Genomic DNA, 18,973 nt, shown 5'->3' with positions numbered 1-18,973 from the left:
AAAAAAAATAGAGCTTGCTCTCTATAACTGATTTTTTTTTACCAATTTACTCCTTACATATTAAAAAAGGTTGAATAAAAAATTATCAATAAGGATTTTTTTTAATCTATTTATGAGAGCGTCCAATGAATCCAAAACTCAATCATTTGATCTTTTTGTTGAGTCTGCCTTTATTCGTAGAGGCTTTGGCATTTCGTAGAAGCTCTAGCCTTGAGAGCTAGTCTAAGTGTTGTTCTTCTTCATCTTGAAGTGGAAGGCGATTTAAAGCTTTTGATTGACAGTTTTTCATGGTTCCTTCCATTCAACCACCTTGGCGTATTAGAAACATTTGCAAAGACATTTTGTGGCTATCAAATCAATTCTAGAGTTTCAGCCTTAACCATATTAAGAGAGAAGCCAATTTTTGCAAATACAGAACACCATCCTTCAGCTCAAGTTTGGAGAATTCTCTACCTTTTTCAGCTTGTACTGCTCATTTGTTTGACTGTATGGAATTATATATGCTGTTTTAGGAGTTCTTTCTTGAATCAATAAATAATCAATATGGATAATAAAACTAATTTTAAAAAAATATAATAATAATAATAATAAATAAATATAATGGAAACGTGATGGGTTTCCAAAACTCCCACTATTTTCAGAAACACTAGAAAAAAAAAAAAAATCCTCCTACCCTATGTGTGTGTAGGCCCATGCTAATATGTGTATATTATATAAAGTCTTACGCGTACAAGTAATTGTCCCTCAATCGGCGTTGATACTTTCCCAAGAGAAAGGAAAAAAAAATCAGAGCGTATCGAGATCGGAGGTAGCTATCTATCTAGGGATAAATCGTTGAAGACAGAAGAAGAAGAAGAAGATCAGATGAAGAGGGTATTCGGTGCCAAGAAAGACAAAGAGCCTCCTCCTTCTGTTGGAGATGCCTCCGATAGGGTTCGTCGCTCTCTCTTCTCTCCTTGTGTTGTTGTTTATTAAAGCCAGCCTCCCCCATAGGGCTCTTCTTTAATTGCTGTTTGTGGTGTCGGGGAGTCGGATTTGGGCGTTTTAGCTTTTAGATTGGTCTTCTGTGCTAAAACTTGATGTTGGTTTATTTATTATTTGCAAAACAAACAAACAGATTAATAAAAGAGGCGATACAGTGGATGAGAAGATCAAGAAGCTTGATGTTGAACTCAATAGATACAAAGAGCAGATCAAGAAGACAAGGCCTGGCCCTGCTCAGGAAGCTGTTAAGTCCAGAGCCATGAGGGTTCTCAAGCAAAAGCGAATGTCAGTAGTTGTATTCCTCTTCTTCTACTACTTCAACAAATATGTTAGTTTTGCTAACCTCTCTTGGACAGGTATGAAGGACAACGTGACATGCTCTATAATCAGACATTTAACCTCGATCAAGTTGCGTTTGCTTCAGAGGGTATCAAAGATGCTCAGCAAACAGTATGTCTTAACTTCTTATCTTAACCATAGTCTAGGTCCTATTACTTCATCCATGTGTTGGAGTATTTTGATTGTTAGTAGTGTGGCAGCTATCAATGTGTCACCACAGATTTCTTGCCTCAACCGGTAGGTCTATTCTCAAAAAGTACAAAATAGAATGACACCTACATTTAGTTAAGGAGTAAGCTAATGTGTTTATATGAAAATATAAACTATTAAGTAATACTATGTTCATGTTTATATATTAATGCAAGTCATACTGGTAAATTTTTTTTTTTTTTTTTTTTAGTGTGCCAAAGTCTCTCCCCTTTAAAAGAAATTTCTAAATCATACGTGGAATCATACATGATAAGCTTGCACTTTCACAAAGACAATTGACTATTTAATGTCCCCGTGGACTGCTCATTTCTTCTCCTTAAAATAAGTTGGTTCTCCAGTGGAGCTCAACCTGCTTTTCAGTTTACACCAACTCCCTTGACAATCACAATTGACTTAGACGCTACTCGGTTTATAAGTTTTCTAGTTAGGCACCTTTAACTACATCACTACCGCTATCTTTCCCTCATTCGAAATGAGGAAGGACAAGTTTGGAAAGAAGGGAGGAAAAAGATTAGGAAAGGAGTCTTTTTCAGCCTCTCCTCCTAGTTTTGTATGCTGGATTTCCTGATCTAGCAACCACTTTAACCTTTTTCCTACTAGGAGTTGGACTATACTGCTCACCCTCTGTACAAGGCTGACAACAATTTTTCTATTGTTTTCCTACAGCTATCATAACTCTAGGATTTCTGGTCTAAGCATGTACAAAGGTATCGTTGCTCATCGTTTTCTATGTTCCTAATATTACAAGAAAGTGCTCTTACGTCTTTGAAGGGAATCTGACTGTTTAAACCTCCTTTAAGTTTACATAGTAAATACACTAGACATACTTTGAAACAGCGATTAGAGATTTGGATATATATATTTGAAAGGTTGTCACAAGTATAAGTTGGAAAGAGTGGTTAGGAAAATGTCTTTGGGATCTTTTCATGCAAAAAGGTATATTCTAGACACTATGAATCATTCATGTCTAAATCTTTCAATTTTGGAGTTACTTGGTGCGTTAAGTTCTGTGTACACGTTTGAGAAGTTTTTCTTGTATGGTCTCTAAGACGCGGCATGTGTGATTTGACTCGCAGCTCTATTGGATAAGTGCTAGAGATTTAATGGCATGACATGCATAGCTTCGGTGCGTTGATGTGCTGGACAAGCATAATATGCTAGCCTCACATTTTGTGTTCCTTCCTAGGGGAAAATATGTGATATGTAACTAAAGGTTCACTAAGTAGAGCTCCTTATCAATGTTAAAGATCTTCTAGGAAAGATGGTGCAGGATTATTTTGAAAGAAGTGGTAGAGAGGTCAAGAGGTTGTGGGAGTTAGGTTACAGGCTTGACCCTGCATGGTGTTATTGCATTACAATCTTGAACGTGTAAGATATAGATGTATGCATACATGTATATGTTGTCTGATTGAGAATATTCACGCGCTATTATTAATGGGGTAAAAGGATTTCAATGCCAGTGTCACCTAGAGGATCCTTAATATTGTTAAGTGGAACCAATGTTGACCCAATCATGGCATGAGAGCTTAGTGCCTTGAATATTTCGCTCGTTCTGTGGGATTTTATGTTGATGTAGAGAAATCACACCCTTGGCCTTGAGGGATAGGGATGTAAGTTCATGGTATCAAAACAGAGTTGTAAAGTTTTGTTGAGTTTTAGTTAGAATTAGAGTGGGAAGTCAAATCCCGTATTGTCAGGACCCACTATCTTTGATTATGTTATGATATATGCTTGCTTCAACTGTTGCCTTATGCGACCAATAAACAATTTTCTGGGAGTAGGTTACTTTAAAAGGGAGTTCAAATTAAGATTCTGGAGACTGTCTATGCTACTTATGAGATGGCTTCTTAAGCTAGCAAATGTTAATACGATACTCCAGCCCTTTATTCAAGTACTTATGTGCTTGGGCAATGTTGTACAAGACCAGGAAACGTGGATTACTGGTGGAGCTGGTATTATCGATTAGTGTGGAAAAATCCAGCAACCATTATTTGAGGGCGTAACAGATCCTCTGTTGATGAGAAATGGCTTCAAGCTGCAAAGTGATCAAATTTTATTGATTTATGAAATGTTCAAAGAGTTACTTGTGCAGTGTTCATGCTGAAGAATAGTGCTAGAAATTGGTGGGTGACTGATGAGTTGATCCTGGAATGTGGCTGCCTGTACCCTATGTTGTAACTTTGCCAAAAGACTCACTTTTTTCAGCTTTCGTTTTTGTTTTGTATGTTTGTTTTTTGCTTTTTGTTTTTGTTTTTGTTATTTTTTTTTTTTCAAGAAAGAAAAACAACCTAAAAAAATCAGAGAAAAGAAGTGTCCATACAGGATGGCACCTACAGAGAAAAGAGTTAAAGTACCAGGTGTATAAGTTACTTCATAAAAGACTATCTGATGATTGTCTTACGAAGTCACCTTGGGAAGGAGCACTGATATTATTCAGGAAGTAGGATGCTTCCATGAGTATATGGTTCATGGGAGTTGAATTTGGTCGCTTAAAACAAAGTACCTACTTCCAAGACTAGAAGATTTGTTTAATAACCTTCAAGGAGCAGGAGCTAGTGCATCTTTTATCACTTACTTAGATACCTCTAGTTGGTCTATATTATGGGCTAGTGATGCTTTTAGGGATTATTTCATTCTTATGATGAATGGGTTAGGTGCTGTAAAATGAGGCTGGTTTTTTTTGTTTTTGTTTGCTGTCTTCTTTGTTTTTGTCTGCCTTCTAGCTGTGGATTCCTTATGCATTCTCTGTACCTCTTCTATCAGTAGGGTTTCTCAGAGAAAATATAAACTTATTGAATCCATGTGCCAGTAGAAGGACATGAGTGATAGAACCATTAGTAGACATCTATTTCAAACCGAGTTGTTTTTTATAGAACCATAGTCGATCAAATAGTGCTTTGGCAGTGTATTCAATTAGCATTTTATATATGGATGAAAAGTTCCAATTTTCTGCATGTATCTTTTGAGTTTTTTTTTTTTTTTTTTAAGGAGATTACCCATCTAGCCTTGAGGGCTTGGGCATGCTACCTAGTCTCTCTTGTTTGTAATGTGTTTAGATAAGATGCCTATAAGATGCCAAAATCAAGGGATAATCAGATTTGGCTGATTAGATAAAAATAAAAATTGATTTACAACGCTTAAAGAGTCACTGTAGTTGCACTGGGGCTATGGTATATTCACCTTAAAGTTGTTTTTTCTTGGTAGCATCCCAAGGGGCACAGTTCAAGGATGTTGAGGCGGAGCTTTTTCTGTAACCTGATTGGAACCTGCTGCCTACCTCATGAGAGGTAGGAGATGGACCATTTGATTCTGGGGAGGGTCTTTTTTTTAAAATATGTAATTTGTATGTGTCTTAGGTTCTACACTACTCATTCTTGGTATCCATTTACGTTTCCCGGAGGCATATATTTTGCATTTTACAGTTTGATTTGCAAATTGACTTTGGTTTGTTTTTTGCAAATTGACTTTGGTTTGTTTTATGCAGATGACAGCTATGAAATCTGCGAACAAGGAATTGAAAGGAATGATGAAAACTGTTAAGATTCAAGATATTGATGTCAGTAATCTGTTGCTATGTTTGCTTCCATTTATTTTCATGCTAGCTACAGTGAAAGTATATCTTACTGGCATGTGAATGCTCTCTGTGTGTGTAGAATTTGCAAGATGAGATGATGGACCTGATGGATGTAAGTAATGAAATTCAAGAGACGCTTGGTAGAAGCTATAGTGTTCCTGATGACATTGATGAGGAGGAACTTATGGGTGGTAAGCTTGGAATCATGTCAAGTCCCTAATATATTTCAGTTTCCACACATGTTCAAAGCAGCAATCCTTCTGATTTATGTTTCCCAGAGGCTTTTTTGTAGTAAATCATCTAAATAGTTTGAACTTTTGCGTTATTGATGAATCTGGATGTGTAACGTTTCTCGAATTCCAGACTTTGGGACTATAGGGTAGAGGAACTGCCTTGTTCATCTTGTGGGCTAATATTTTAGTCACTTTACTTGCTCTGACCACTAATGCATCAAGATCTTCCTGTGATCGTGTTGTAATTTAATCTGACCATTTTGTTATATTATTTTTTTTGTTCATTTGTTTGGGAAACGATCTTGTTCTGTTCTTACCTGTTCTACTTCTCAATTTTATGTGCAGAGTTGGATGCTCTAGAAGCAGACATGGGTATGGAAACTGAGTCTGATGGGGTACCATCCTATCTCCAACCTGATCAGGAATCCGATTTACATGGAGAGCTCAATTTGCCTTCAGCACCCATAGGACATGCAGCAGCCCCAGCTGGAAGATCCAATGGCCAGGTATACGCTCTAATCAATTTTATGCATATTTAAAACACTTGCTTCATGGTACTGCATTGCCCTGAATGCCATTCATCATTTTCACTCTTTTCTTTTGCTAATTTCCTTACAATCAAATGTTTGCAGGCTGAGGACGAATTGGGTTTACCTGCTGTCCCTCGGGCAACACTTCGTGGATAAGAGTATAATTAGCTGTCTCTTGTGCATCAGGGGAGATAAAACAAGTTCTTTGTAACCATATTGTGCAGAAGTGAATATAGATTCATCTGTGTTAAAATTTATGTATTGGATTTGCATTTGTCAGTGGCATTGTGTGGGTTTCAGCATTCTATAATAATACTAGTGACTGTTTGGAACGTAATAGGAGGAAGTCACAGGAATAAAATAATTTTTCTGAAGACATCCAACACCGGAGAAATGAAATTCCCACGCAAGCTCGGTTCATGTGTCGTTTGGATTTCATTCTCAAAGGTGCTTTGTTTTGTAAGCACTGTGTGTTATTTTAGCCGAAGGGAAAATCACAAATGATTATTCAATTTTGACCCGTTTAAACTTTCAAAAGTATCACTTTTAATTCATTACGTTTAGCATTGTTTTACACTAGTCACTATTGATAATTTAAACATTAAAATTGTCAAATTGTTTCAAATGAATTCAAAAAGCACATAAACATGAGGGTATTTGTCCATGAAAAATGAATCTCATAGACGAAAGTTTGATTTGAAGAAAACCCTTCTTCTTGTTCATGCTTTTCTAATTACGATTTTATTGGTTTATGTTTTCGGAAGCTCAACACCACCATGACATCCCTCCTCTTAGTTATTTTCCCCTATATCCTCCTCATCTGTCGGGTCTTTGGGGTAGTACTGGAACTTGGATTTTGAAAATACTCCCTCTTTTAAGGCCAGATCCATGCGGCAACGGGGCACTTTGGCCCTCGGTGGACATGCTCTAAGGAGGTTTAAAGATCCACACATTTCAAGGTTCATAGTAAGAGGTAAAGTCACATTCAAAGGTGTCGACATTAATCTAATTAACCTATAGTTGGTTCTTGCTTCTTTATATGATTAAGTACTATCAATTGCCCTTTCCCCTTTGCCACTCAAAATAAGACTAATACGATTAACATACATTTGGCTCTTCATTAAATTCCTGGTTCTACATTTTATGAATATGATAAATCTAACTATAAGGAACTGTTAATGTTTTCAACAACGAGCATTAGCCGTAATTCAGTGAGTGGACATTTTCTTTTTAAATTAAATGTGCATGCAATTTTATTTCCAAATATTAATTTATCATATTGATTTATATTGATAATAAATGAAGTACGATTTTCGATGATTTGATTTATGATTGAATTATCGAGATTTTATGATTTATGCTTTCGATGATTTAGTGTCGATTATGAAGCTGGTTAAATTGAGATTGAGTTTTCCTTTCCGAAAGCTTTTATTAATTATCGAGTTAATTGAATTTCGAGCTATTAAGATTTTCTTTTGGAAAGTTGACGAGTTATAGAGATTTCTATGATGATTTTATTCAAGAAATTTGAGTATTGAGTTATTGAGAAATTGCTTTCGGAAAGTGGACGAAATAAGAAAGTTATAAGAGAATTAATGAGTTCAATTTATGAATTAGAGGAGGTAAATTACGAAAGATGATGATGTAAGCACATGCATACATTACTTGGTCGGCAGTACCCTCCAGGTAATAGTTTGGTTGGCAGTACCCTCCAGACAATATTTTGGTCACCAGTCTCCTCCATAATATATATCCGGTCGACAATACTCTCTGATGCCTCATCTGGTCGGCAGGTACCCTTAAGATGGCATGAGATGGTTAGTTGGCGATATCCGGTTGATAGTACCCTCCGATGCGTCACCTGATCGGCAATACCCTCTAGATAGCATGAGATGACTAGTCGGCAGTGTTTGGCTCCAATTTTGCTGCAGCTGGTCAACAGTCTCTTTTCTTGCGTGGGCGTGCCAGCACCGTTCGGGTGCGGTCGTCGGGGTGTCCCTTGACCTGACTTCTGTTGAGCGATTGTGGACGAGGAGAGCACCAACCTCGTCGTGGGATTCTTTGTGCCTCGTGGCGAGGACTTTTGCTGAGCTTCTTGAAAATCACCAAATCGATACTCGATGTTGTAGATCGAGCAGAGCGAGAACCACCGGGAAGTGAGGAGAACTTGCTAAAGCGTGACTTTAGCTTGGCTGGGTTGCTAGGGCGTTACCCTTGCTTGGCTGGTTCTGTAACCGTTGTGGTCGCGGCACTACCGTCGGCTCCCGAGGAGACTAGGACCGAAGCACGTTAACAGAGGGTTTGGTGGCACTGAAAGTCGGCTTCTGAGAAGACTAGGACTAGGAGTGAGATCACCGCTAAGAGAAAGAGAAGGAGAGGGAGAGGAGTTGCTCTTAGAGAGGTTTGCTCTAGAGAGAACTTAGATCATCTTAGAGATGTTGTTGTTAAATGTGAATGTGTGTGTTAGAATGAGAGGAGAAGGTGTTTATATAGGGAAGAAAAAGAAGAGTGAAATGATGAGTGGAAGAAAAATAATGAAAGTAGATTTAAGTTCACTTGTAAAATATGGAAAAGATAGAGAAAAGATGAAATGAAAGCAAAGTATGAAGGTGCAGCAACATGGAAGTGGTGATGATCTATTAAAGAGATTGTAGAAGAAAAATATATCCAAGGAAAAAGAAAAAAGCATCTAGCTTTCTTCATGTGGGTAGGAAACATGAACATGTGAATATTGAGCTAGTTTTAGGTCAGTTTCTGACCCTTTATTCCTTCAATTATTTCTCCAACAAGACTTCATTATATGCCTTCGACTTCTTCATATGAAATATTCCACTATGAGTGTAGATCATCCTGACAAATTTTCAGATTTTTATTCCATGTGGTTGGGCCGAAAATACTGCTGGACCTCTTACAGGTCCAGTTTTCCAGTTTTGCTTCTGTAGAAAATTGGGCTGATTGTTTGAAGGTCTTCCACTCAAAAAAAGCTCTTGCACTCTTCATAAGAAATGATCCTTGGGCTGTCTAGAATGGATCTGGAAAGTTTCAGCACATTTCGATTTCATTTGGTTAGTCTTCCACCCCTCCTTCCTTGTCTAGCTCGGTTTTTCCTAGCCGAAGTAGGAAAATATGCTAAAGTTGACTTGTCATACTTCCATAGTAGGCTTTATTTAGCCTCTAAATATATATTTCGAGCTTGTCGACAATATATAGCTTGAGCCACTGATATTGGCTCAATTTCTCCAAGACGTGCATTGTCAGGCCAAAATGTTCATTTTGGGTCCAAACATTGCCCCCCAGACCTCGAAGTCAAAGGGTCTTCGTCTTGACTGAAGAGGTCTTGAATCAGCACTGCTCTTATAATGTCGTTGCTCCAAAGCCACTTGTATTGGCTTGACTAAAATTACTTGAACAGTGGACTCTCTCCCTCTTAATTATATATAATGAGCATACATATATTAATCGCCAGTCTTCCTTCGCGAACCATCATTTGCGAGGCCATGTAATTAAAACCACTTCGCTGCCAACAATTCGTAACCCAGCTTTCGCCACAATTATTGGCAAAAATATTGATTTGACCTCCTCCACTGCTAATACCATACTAGGCATATTAAATGCCTCTTGTATATGTGCCCAGACCAATACCAATGGCCTCTTAAGTATATTAGCAAGTTCCAGCCACTATTAGGCAAGAACACAATTTTTTGCATCCTCCGCGACGCACAAATTTGAAACTCTTTTTGTATTTTTGTATTTTTTTTTTTTGTATTTTTTTTTTTAATAAGACAATGTGAATCAAGGTTTAGACATGCGGCCCAAGTATAGTCGTCTAGACACAAATTTTCTTTCAAATCCTTTGGGCAACCTCACTGAAATGGCCAGATGGGGGAGGGCGAACAAGAGAGGCAGAATCCATTTTGGCATGAGCTACTCCCACATAGTGGTTTAGGCCCATTTGCACGCACTTCTGGATTCAAGAACCTGTCATGAACGTTGTCCCCTTTCTAGACACCATTTCACATAGGCTATACTTACTAAGATGAGAAAGGTCATAAGTGTGAAGACAGTTCAACAAGTGTTAATAAAAGCCGCCCTTAACCTTAAGGGACCTGAACTAGGCACCAATAAGGAGTTTAGGCCAATATTAACAAAAGAGACTTCACCTATTCCGTTATGATTCACAACCCCTTACCAAATTCAACTTTTTTTTTTTTTTTTTTACTATGAAAATAAAGGTAAAAAACTAAAAACTAACAGAAAATTAACAACAAAACAAGGAGCTAGCAACGACACGTTTGGCTAACCTCTAGAAGACCACGGGGGAGGCCATCTATGCTTCATTCCAAGCTCCGATGTATCAAAATTTGTAGGGTAAAAATCCCTCCTGTGAGAGCTTGTAGGAAAAGAACAAAGATACTTCTCCTTGAAGAATTTGGAGGAATTTGGCTCGAGAGAGGGGTAATCTTGCCCCCCAAGTATCTTTATTGGTTGGCGAAGCATGATCTTCAATTGCACTTTTGGAGATGAAGATGTTTCAAGATCGGCTTTGTCGCCAACTACCATGTCATAGAACATGGTGTCTTCAGGATTAGCCACAGATTGGCCATTATAGACGACCACTTGCTGGTCTGAATTCTTCACGTCAAGAGCTTCACTTGCTGGATAATTGTAAACAAGAGTTAACTTGTATTGATGATACTCGAATTTACAGTTGCGAAGGACAACTTGGCCACTAAAATAATTGTTCTGGCCATTCATGCAACGTGGGTTGTAGATGTGCCCTCCACATATATCAAAGCCACCGCTTGGCCTTGAAGAATATATGAAGAAATTCAAGTTGAATTGATTAATAAAGCCACAGATTGGCTTCTGTAGGCCACAACTTAATTGATAATTAAGTTGGTCCTGATTTTGATCACCTTCCCCATGACGTCCAGTAGCAGAGTCACAATTAAAATGATCATGAACTTGCTTCTTTTGATCAAAGGGATGATCATGGGTCATATCTTGCCCCCCATGCATCTGATCAGTAGCCACATATTTGGCTTGATCAGTGGAGAAATCAGCTATATGTTCAGAGACAATTTCATTGTCAGAAAAACATTCTTGTGGACCGTCTTCTTCATGCACAACCTCTGTGTAAGGCTGTGACTCAACAGTGAGACCCTTACGTTGATTGCCACCTATAGGCAAGTTAGTCTCAGAAATGACCTCTTCGCGAGCAAGTTCTGGAATCGTGAACTCATCGAGCCGTCGACGGTCCTCCGCGAGGGCTTTACTCAGATTCTCATGGTATGCGGTAGAATTCTTTTGAAGGATATCAAGCCGCTCTTCTATGCTCGCATTCTCTGGAATGGGAATGGGCACATAGCCTTCTATCGTCGCCATGACTTCAGGAATTTCTTTTGGTAAAGAATTTCCTCTGGCATCCCAATGATGGTGAACATAAAAAGACTCTAGTGTAGTCCCACTGGGCGTGCCAAAATGTTTGTTTTGAAGCCCGGTGGTTGAATGTGCTTCAAGAGAAAAACTTCTGATGTTGTCCCACTGGGCGTGCCAAAATGTTTGTTTTGAAGCCCGGTGGTTGAATGTGCTTCAAGAGAAAAGACTCTGATGTTGTCCCACTGGGCGTGCCAAAATGTTTGTTTTGAAGCCCGGTGGTTGAATGTCTTCAAGAAAAGAAAAAAAATTCTAACCTTGTCCCACCGGGTGTGCCAAAATGTTTGTTTTGAAGGCCGGTGGTTGAATGTCTTGTCCCACTGGGCGTGCCAAAATGTTTGGCTCCAATTTTGCTGCAGCTGGTCAACAGTCTCTTTTCTTGCGCGGGCGTGCCAGCACCGTTCGGGTGCGGTCGTCGGGGTGTCCCTTGACCTGACTTCTGTTGAGCGATTGTGGACGAGGAGAGCACCAACCTCGTCGTGGGATTCTTTGTGCCTCGTGGCGAGGACTTTTGCTGAGCTTCTTGAAAATCACCAAATCGATACTCGATGTTGTAGATCGAGCAGAGCGAGAACCACCGGGAAGTGAGGAGAACTTGCTAAAGCGTGACTTTAGCTTGGCTGGGTTGCTAGGGCGTTACCCTTGCTTGGCTGGTTCTGTAACCGTTGTGGTCGCGGCACTATCGTCGGCTCCTGAGGAGACTAGGACCGAAGCACGTTGACAGAGGGTTTGGTGGCACTGAAAGTCGGCTTCTGAAATACTGCTGGACCTCTTACAGGTCCAGTTTTCCAGTTTTGCTTCTGTAGAAAATTGGGCTGATTGTTTGAAGGCCTTCCACTCAAAAAAAGCTCTTGCACTCTTCATAAGAAATGATCCTTGGGCTGTCTAGAATGGATCTGGAAAGTTTCAGCACATTTAGATTTCATTTGGTTAGTCTTCCACCCCTCCTTCCTTGTCTAGCTCGGTTTTTCCTAGCCGAAGTAGGAAAATATGCTAAAGTTGACTTGTCATACTTCCATAGTAGGCTTTATTTAGCCTCTAAATATATATTTCGAGCTTGTCGACAATATATAGCTTGAGCCACTGATATTGGCTCAATTTCTCCAAGACGTGCATTGTCAGGCCAAAATGTTCATTTTGGGTCCAAACAGGCAGTGCCCTCTAGTCATCGCGTATTTTAAATGAGATGAGTTACAGTATATTCTAAGAGTTCAATATTAGAAAATGATTAAAAGTATTTTTATGAGACCTTACTGAATGAGTTATGGAATATTTTATGTGATGATTTGAGATGATTTTTTTAAGATACTAGAATCTGATTTCATAATGAATTATACTTAGCGATCTTATTCGAACTTGTACTGCATGCTCTGATTTTAAGAGACTAAAATTGGGAAAGCATTAAATTTCTTATTTTACTTTACTTGCAATTATTTATTTTTCGTCCACTCACTCTAATAGTTTTCAAATGCTTTTTCCTTGGGATTTTCGGTTTTTCATGCCCAATCTACAGTGTTAAGGTCGAGCGTGCGTAGGCATTGAGGCGTAATGTCCACCACTTTGATCTGGATTGTAGGTTACTGTTTAAGCTACTTATGTAATATATTGGTTTAAATCCTTAGATAGCTTTGACTACCAACATTTGAATAAATTTGTATTTTGAGTAGATTCAAACTTATTGAAATTATTGGGGAGTTGGTTATGAATTATGGGGAGCATGTAGGCTCCAAGAGATGAGGACGGTTATGATTATTGAGAAGTGTTAGAATGTCTTTACAGGTTCTGTGTAGTCTATTTTTAGGAGTAATTATGCCGAATTTTCTCCTAATTGTTCTTTTTGTGATACTAATATTGAGGCTACTGATCACCTCTTTATGAAGTGTTCTTTTTCTATCAATGTTTGGAATATGGCAGGTAACTGCCCTAATCCCTTAAACTAGAATGTCACTTATATAGATTTGATTGATTCTTTGTTCAAGAACCCTAATGTATCTTCGTATCCTTGTTTTATCTTGGTCGATTTGACATGCAAGGATAAATTGATCTTTCATCAGTTAGTTCCCTCCCCTTCACAAATTTTTTATGGGGCTGCTTTGTTGGGATCTCATGACTGGAGTTTTTACCCTAAAAAGCATAACATTAAAGTCTCTAAATATTTTCAGATCAAATGGCAACCTCCAGATAAGGAACAGATTAAGCTTAACCTTGATGGATCTGTTGATGTAGGATCAACTTCTATTGGTTTTGTTCTTAGAAATGCAGATGGTCACCCTCTTTTTGCTGCTCCAAAAATAAAAAAGTTGGTGATGTGTTCTTATAGCTAAAGCTATTGGCCTTTAGGAATGGTCTTCATTCAGCTCTTTTCTATCATCATTTTAAAGTGTAGATGGAGGGGGTCTTCAAGTTGTTGATTGATTGCATTCTGGGAAAGGTATCAATTCCTTGGAGAATCAAACCTTGGTAGAAGATATCAAGAAAGTAGCTAGAAACTTTGTTTTCATTTGTTTCAGACATCTTTTTAGAGAAGAAAATATTGTGGTTGATAAACTAGCTAGTTTTGATCTTAAGCATAGAAATTCCTCAGTTTGACTTAATCACCTTCCCTTTTTCTGTGTCTCCAGCGTTCCATTTAAAGCTGGGAGGGGAGTTGTTAAGGACTTTGTTTTGTAGTTGTGTTTCTGTTGATTTTGTTTCTCATAAAAAAAAACAAAAAAGAAGAAAACTTAAAAGACACCATGAACTATCGGAGACGACCCCAAAAGAAGCACCACTACCCAGAGGAATCGCCGCCAACTTTCCCAAGTTTCAGCACTCCTTTTATAGAGATTTACTCATGTTTTCAGAAATTAAAAATAACTAAATAAATAAACTCAATTGCAATACCTTATAAAGTTATTTAGTTTCATTTTTGTCTTGATAAAACATATACAAATAAGAGCTGTTCGACTTGAATTATTGTTGTTTACATATCTCTAATCATGGATTCTCCAAGTATAAACACATGACCAAACGCTAAGGGAAAACAAAGTATACATACATCGTCCTTTAGTTTATATATATATATATATATATATATATATATATATATATATATATATATATATGTTATGGGTCCTTCCCAAACCCCATCATAACATGAGTTGCCAGCATTGAACTTCTACGACTCAGTTCCATAATTCGGCCCATCAGTGGTAATTTAACTGTTTCTCTGTTCAAAAGAGGCTTCTTGTCCCACCTACAAATATTTCATGCTCACTTGCTCCATTATTTTGACAGAAAAAGTTAATCTGGGTACCATAGCACGTATTATTAAAGATAAGAAAAACACGGGATAAATAAACTTGAACTGCTTTCCAGACTTGTTTTCGTAGTTCACATAAGACTGATGCTCAACAAATCATACTTCAATAGATACTAGTGTTCTAGGACCTATACAAAACTATCCCCTGAATACATTAGAGTTGTTATATTCTAAAGAGCTTTTATCTCTACAATTATGTTCTTAGCAAGTGACCTCCTAAAACATCCAGTCATTGAAAGAAACAATTACCCTAAACATTAGCCCGTATTATTTAAGATAAGAAAAACACGGGATAACTAAACTTGAACTGTAGTTTCCAGACTTGTTTTCGCAGTTCACATAAGACTGATACTCAAGAAATCCTATGTCAATAGATACTATGCGTTCTGGGGCCTATACAAAAGCATCCCCTGAATACCTTAGAGTTGTTATATTCTAAAGAGCCTTTATCTCTACAATTATGTTCTTAGCAAGTGACCTCCTAAAACATCCGATCATTTGAAAGAAATAATTACCCTAAACATTAGCTCTGAAACAAAATTGTTCATTAGTCTTATTATATAAAATGAACCCAGATGCAGACACTTGTTTACAGTAATTTGATTAAATCTGACTTGATATCTGGAATACATACATTATGCAATATTTTGTTTGATTTCATGAAAATTATAAGGACTGTGGTATTTATAATCAGCTAAAATACTCTTTTGTAAAATCAAAAAAATTGTTATGGGCCAAAAGTAAATTGAAGATCAAACAATATTGGAGCTATAGTGAATACCAATCTTCGTGACGAACAATTTTTCCTTCCAAGGCATACAACTTGATGAGTGACGTCACATTTATGTCTCTTCCGAAGAATTTGTAGTATTGTTTGTTATCGATCAATATCTGCATTCAGTGATCAATATAAATTGTTAATTATGTTTTCTTAAACGATATCAACCCAAAAACATATATTTTGGAAGAAAATGTACAAAAATAATTCTGGACCTCATGATTTTCGGGAGAAAGCATATTTTCTTGGATGTTGTATTCCACAATTCTTGATTCACTGAAAACCTGAAAAATAGGGAGAGGGGAAGAAAACCAATGATGTTGAATTGCTTAACATGTTGAATAGCAGCCAGTAGAGAAATAATTTAAGACATAATTTAGATTCATCATATAAATATCTATAAAATTGTAAGTACTGATTATAGGACTCTTATCCCACCTAAAATACTTTTATACTCTATCACGGGATGCAATTCCAATTATAAAAATATGCTAACACACAAATAGCGTCATGATCAATGACCTTCAAGTTGGAGATACAGAGAAAGTAAATGTAAAGTATATTATTTCCAGATGGGGGTTTGGTTAAGCAATATGCAATACCCTGAACCCTAAACAAACTCACAGATGTTTGAAGCTAGTTAAATAATTATTGTTAATTGGAAAGCCTATACTAACCTATAAAGGCACATATGATTCTAACTGAAGTTTCAATGTCTGAACACTAAGAGCAAATTTGATATTCTAACCCACTCTCCCACATCCCAAAGTTCCCATATCAATCTCCTTGTTAGGTTCCAAATACACTTCAAACTACTATATTATTCCACCAACAGTAACTTAAAAACAAAATAGGTAAAAAGAAAACCAAAGATAAAGAGCCTTGGTGTGCTCGCATAACAAGTTCCAAAAGCTATCCCTCACATGCTAAGAGTTCACAGAAGCAAATATGACAATTTTAGTTGGCATAGATACAATACCTTGGATAGTGAATAAAATGCTGACTTGATCTGCTTCAACCTGCCAATTAGTATACATCGATAGGTTAACGAATTCCGGCCTCAGAAAATTGATGAACCAGCAAAATCATTCAAAAATCCTAAACCCCAAACCCTTATATAAATGGTTTTTAGTCTAATGTGAAGTTTCTTTACATGACTGCAAAATGATGATCAAACAATCTAGGAACATCCCCTTCAATTCTTCAAATTGGATATAACACAAAGTTTTACCTCCAGGAACAATTATATCAGTCTAGATAAAATTGCTGCATATTGCTTTGAAGTAGTGCACATTGCTGGATGAATGAAATACATGACTTTGAAATAGTGCATAAACTTAAAATACATCCCTCCTGTTAATGTGGGAGAACTCAATTTGGCTGTTCCAGAGCCATTTCTCACATATGCATACAGTACCGATTTTGTTTCTCCTGTTAATACAACACAGGTTTTCAAACAAACTCTAATCAATTTATTATCCTCTTCGTCTTGGTTCTAGATAGCCAATTTCAGGAAATTAATAAACTGAGTGTATTGTTTATGTAGCAGAAATTATATGAACAACCTAATTAACTCCAATGACGAAAGTTGTATAATACTCTACTAGAAATGCTAAGTCTCTCTTCATAAGTTCCACCTTTAAAAGAAACAAATGAAACTAAATAAATAAAAGTTAAGTCTCGAAACTAAAGAAGAGTCATGCATAAAGTTCCAAGCAAAATTGTATCTAACTACATTAATTACCGGTCTCATCATTCTAGCATAATTAAACAAAAATTCATTAATAATTGACTAACACAATTAGGGTACCCTTGAGCACGCATCAGTGGGTCCTCAAATGAAGCATTTGGAGCATAAATTTCAAAGTCGGAAGGTGTTGCACGAGACCCATATCTGGAATGATTCAATACAAACTTGTTAGGTAACCTGTGCTGGGACATACCAAGGGTTCATATGCACAACTTTCTTTTCTTATCTAAAGGGAAAAAAAAAATACTTGTATATTATATATAATACAATTCAATCAATATGGTAAGCACAAGTGTAACTATCACCTTGCATCTTTTACACTATAAATTAATTTTAGTTGATCAAGCATCAAGAATATCATCTGTATGTTCCAGGGGATCTTGGGCATGCAGCAGCTTTTTGAAGGTAGAAAAGGCATGAGTGAGTTTGCTAGATGGCAAGTTGTGAACGGTGAGTCGATTTTGGTTTGGACTGATAGATGGGTGCCAGGTATTCCGGGAGGGAAGTTAAATGCTTCTTCTGTGTATGACTTTTACCACTGGGTGGCTGATTTAATTGATTGGAATAGACCTCAGTGGAATTTAAATACAATCTTGGATCATTTACTGGAGGAAGAACAGGATGCTCCTACTAATAATGCTATTAAGATCAACTGTGATAATGCATGAGATGAAGTGTCTACATGTGTAGGTGCTGGGGTTATTGCAACAGATAGGAATGGCTTGGTGGTTGCTGGCACCAGACTCTTTCTTCTCGAGTTCAACTATTCAGTCTGAGGTGTCTACAGTTTAGAGGGTTTGAGATTGGCCAAGTCTCGTGACTCCAGCATCCTTACTGGGGTTGATTAGCCATTGTGGTTGAGGGTGATTCAGAATCCTTACTTTCTGCTATTAGAAATCAGAATCAATGCAGTTTCTGGGAAATCTATCCTTGATTGAAAGGAAGTTTCAGGGTAAATACATTGTTTTCAAGGTAGTGTTGGAGTTTAGTCAAGAGAGATCTGAATGGTGCCGCAGATTGGCTTCCAATGCAAGCTTAAAAGGAGATGTTGGGGAACTGGGTTCGGTACCCTCCACTGTCATTGGGAAATGTTTTAAAAAATGAAGGTGTGTCGGCGCCTCCTAGTGTGTGTAGGAGTCTGTGCGTAGGAGTCAATCTGATAAATAGTTCTTTGTATCTGGTTTTTCCCTCTAGTTGCATATCTTTTGCTGCTTTTTGCAGTCTTTAATGAAATAATACTTTGTTAAAAAAAAAAAAATCTGTATGATTTTGCAATGCAATGCATACTACAATTGTCAATGCCCAAGAAGAAGGTATGATGACTCAGCAAAGACAAACTTACCAACTGGCCTACATGCTAAAACCACTATCTTGTTCACTTTGTTAATATGATTCTGTAGTTTAAGCTTCAATATATAAATTCATATAAACTATTTTGGAAACAGCTTACACACAGATCCTTCCATGTTACTTGTGTTTTTTTCATTCAATATATCAATAATGAGGGAGACTCACAGATTGAGAATGTGAGGAATTATGTCATCAGCAAGACGCTTTCTTGAACTTGATTCGCATGCGCCTTTGCAGCACGCTTCTCTAGTCTCATCCAATGTCTCTTCAAAACGCACACACAGCAAACTAGTTAAAATCAACAATAATCGGTCTACAACAAAAATCTAAACAAAGAAATTACACCTTGTGCTTCTGGATTTTTTTCCATGGTCGATCTGATACGACAGCAATTTGGAAGTCACTCTGAGTTTCAGAGTTCAGAAAAGAAGAAGATGAGAGTATTAACAACGGAAAGTAGTGACTCATGGCGCACAACGTGGCAATCT

At 37.4% G+C, this 18,973-nt stretch overlaps 2 protein-coding genes across 2 annotated transcripts; one reads left to right on the top strand and one right to left on the bottom strand.

The window, feature by feature from the left end:
• Positions 1–740: 740 nt before the first annotated feature.
• Positions 741–6,382, top strand: LOC133715227 (vacuolar protein sorting-associated protein 60.2). Its single transcript, XM_062141641.1, has 7 exons — positions 741–933; positions 1,118–1,269; positions 1,341–1,434; positions 5,018–5,089; positions 5,187–5,298; positions 5,686–5,846; positions 5,973–6,382. Exons 1-7 carry the CDS (start codon positions 865–867, stop codon positions 6,024–6,026), a joined length of 714 nt encoding a protein of 237 aa, XP_061997625.1. The 5' UTR covers positions 741–864; the 3' UTR covers positions 6,027–6,382.
• A 7,804-nt stretch (positions 6,383–14,186) lies between these two features.
• Positions 14,187–18,973, bottom strand: LOC133717096 (uncharacterized). The gene is made up of 7 exons (XM_062143746.1): positions 18,831–18,973; positions 18,651–18,750; positions 17,196–17,279; positions 16,365–16,404; positions 15,601–15,669; positions 15,389–15,498; positions 14,187–14,541 (listed from the first exon to the last, which is right to left on the bottom strand). The coding sequence occupies exons 1-7, from the start codon at positions 18,853–18,855 to the stop codon at positions 14,412–14,414; spliced, it is 558 nt and encodes a 185-aa protein (XP_061999730.1). The 5' UTR covers positions 18,856–18,973; the 3' UTR covers positions 14,187–14,411.

This window comes from Rosa rugosa, chromosome 6 (genome assembly GCF_958449725.1).
Source record: "Rosa rugosa chromosome 6, drRosRugo1.1, whole genome shotgun sequence".
Lineage (NCBI taxonomy): Eukaryota > Viridiplantae > Streptophyta > Magnoliopsida > Rosales > Rosaceae > Rosa > Rosa rugosa.
Note: the sequence above shows the minus strand (reverse complement) of the source record. Positions and strands in the feature narration are given on the sequence as shown.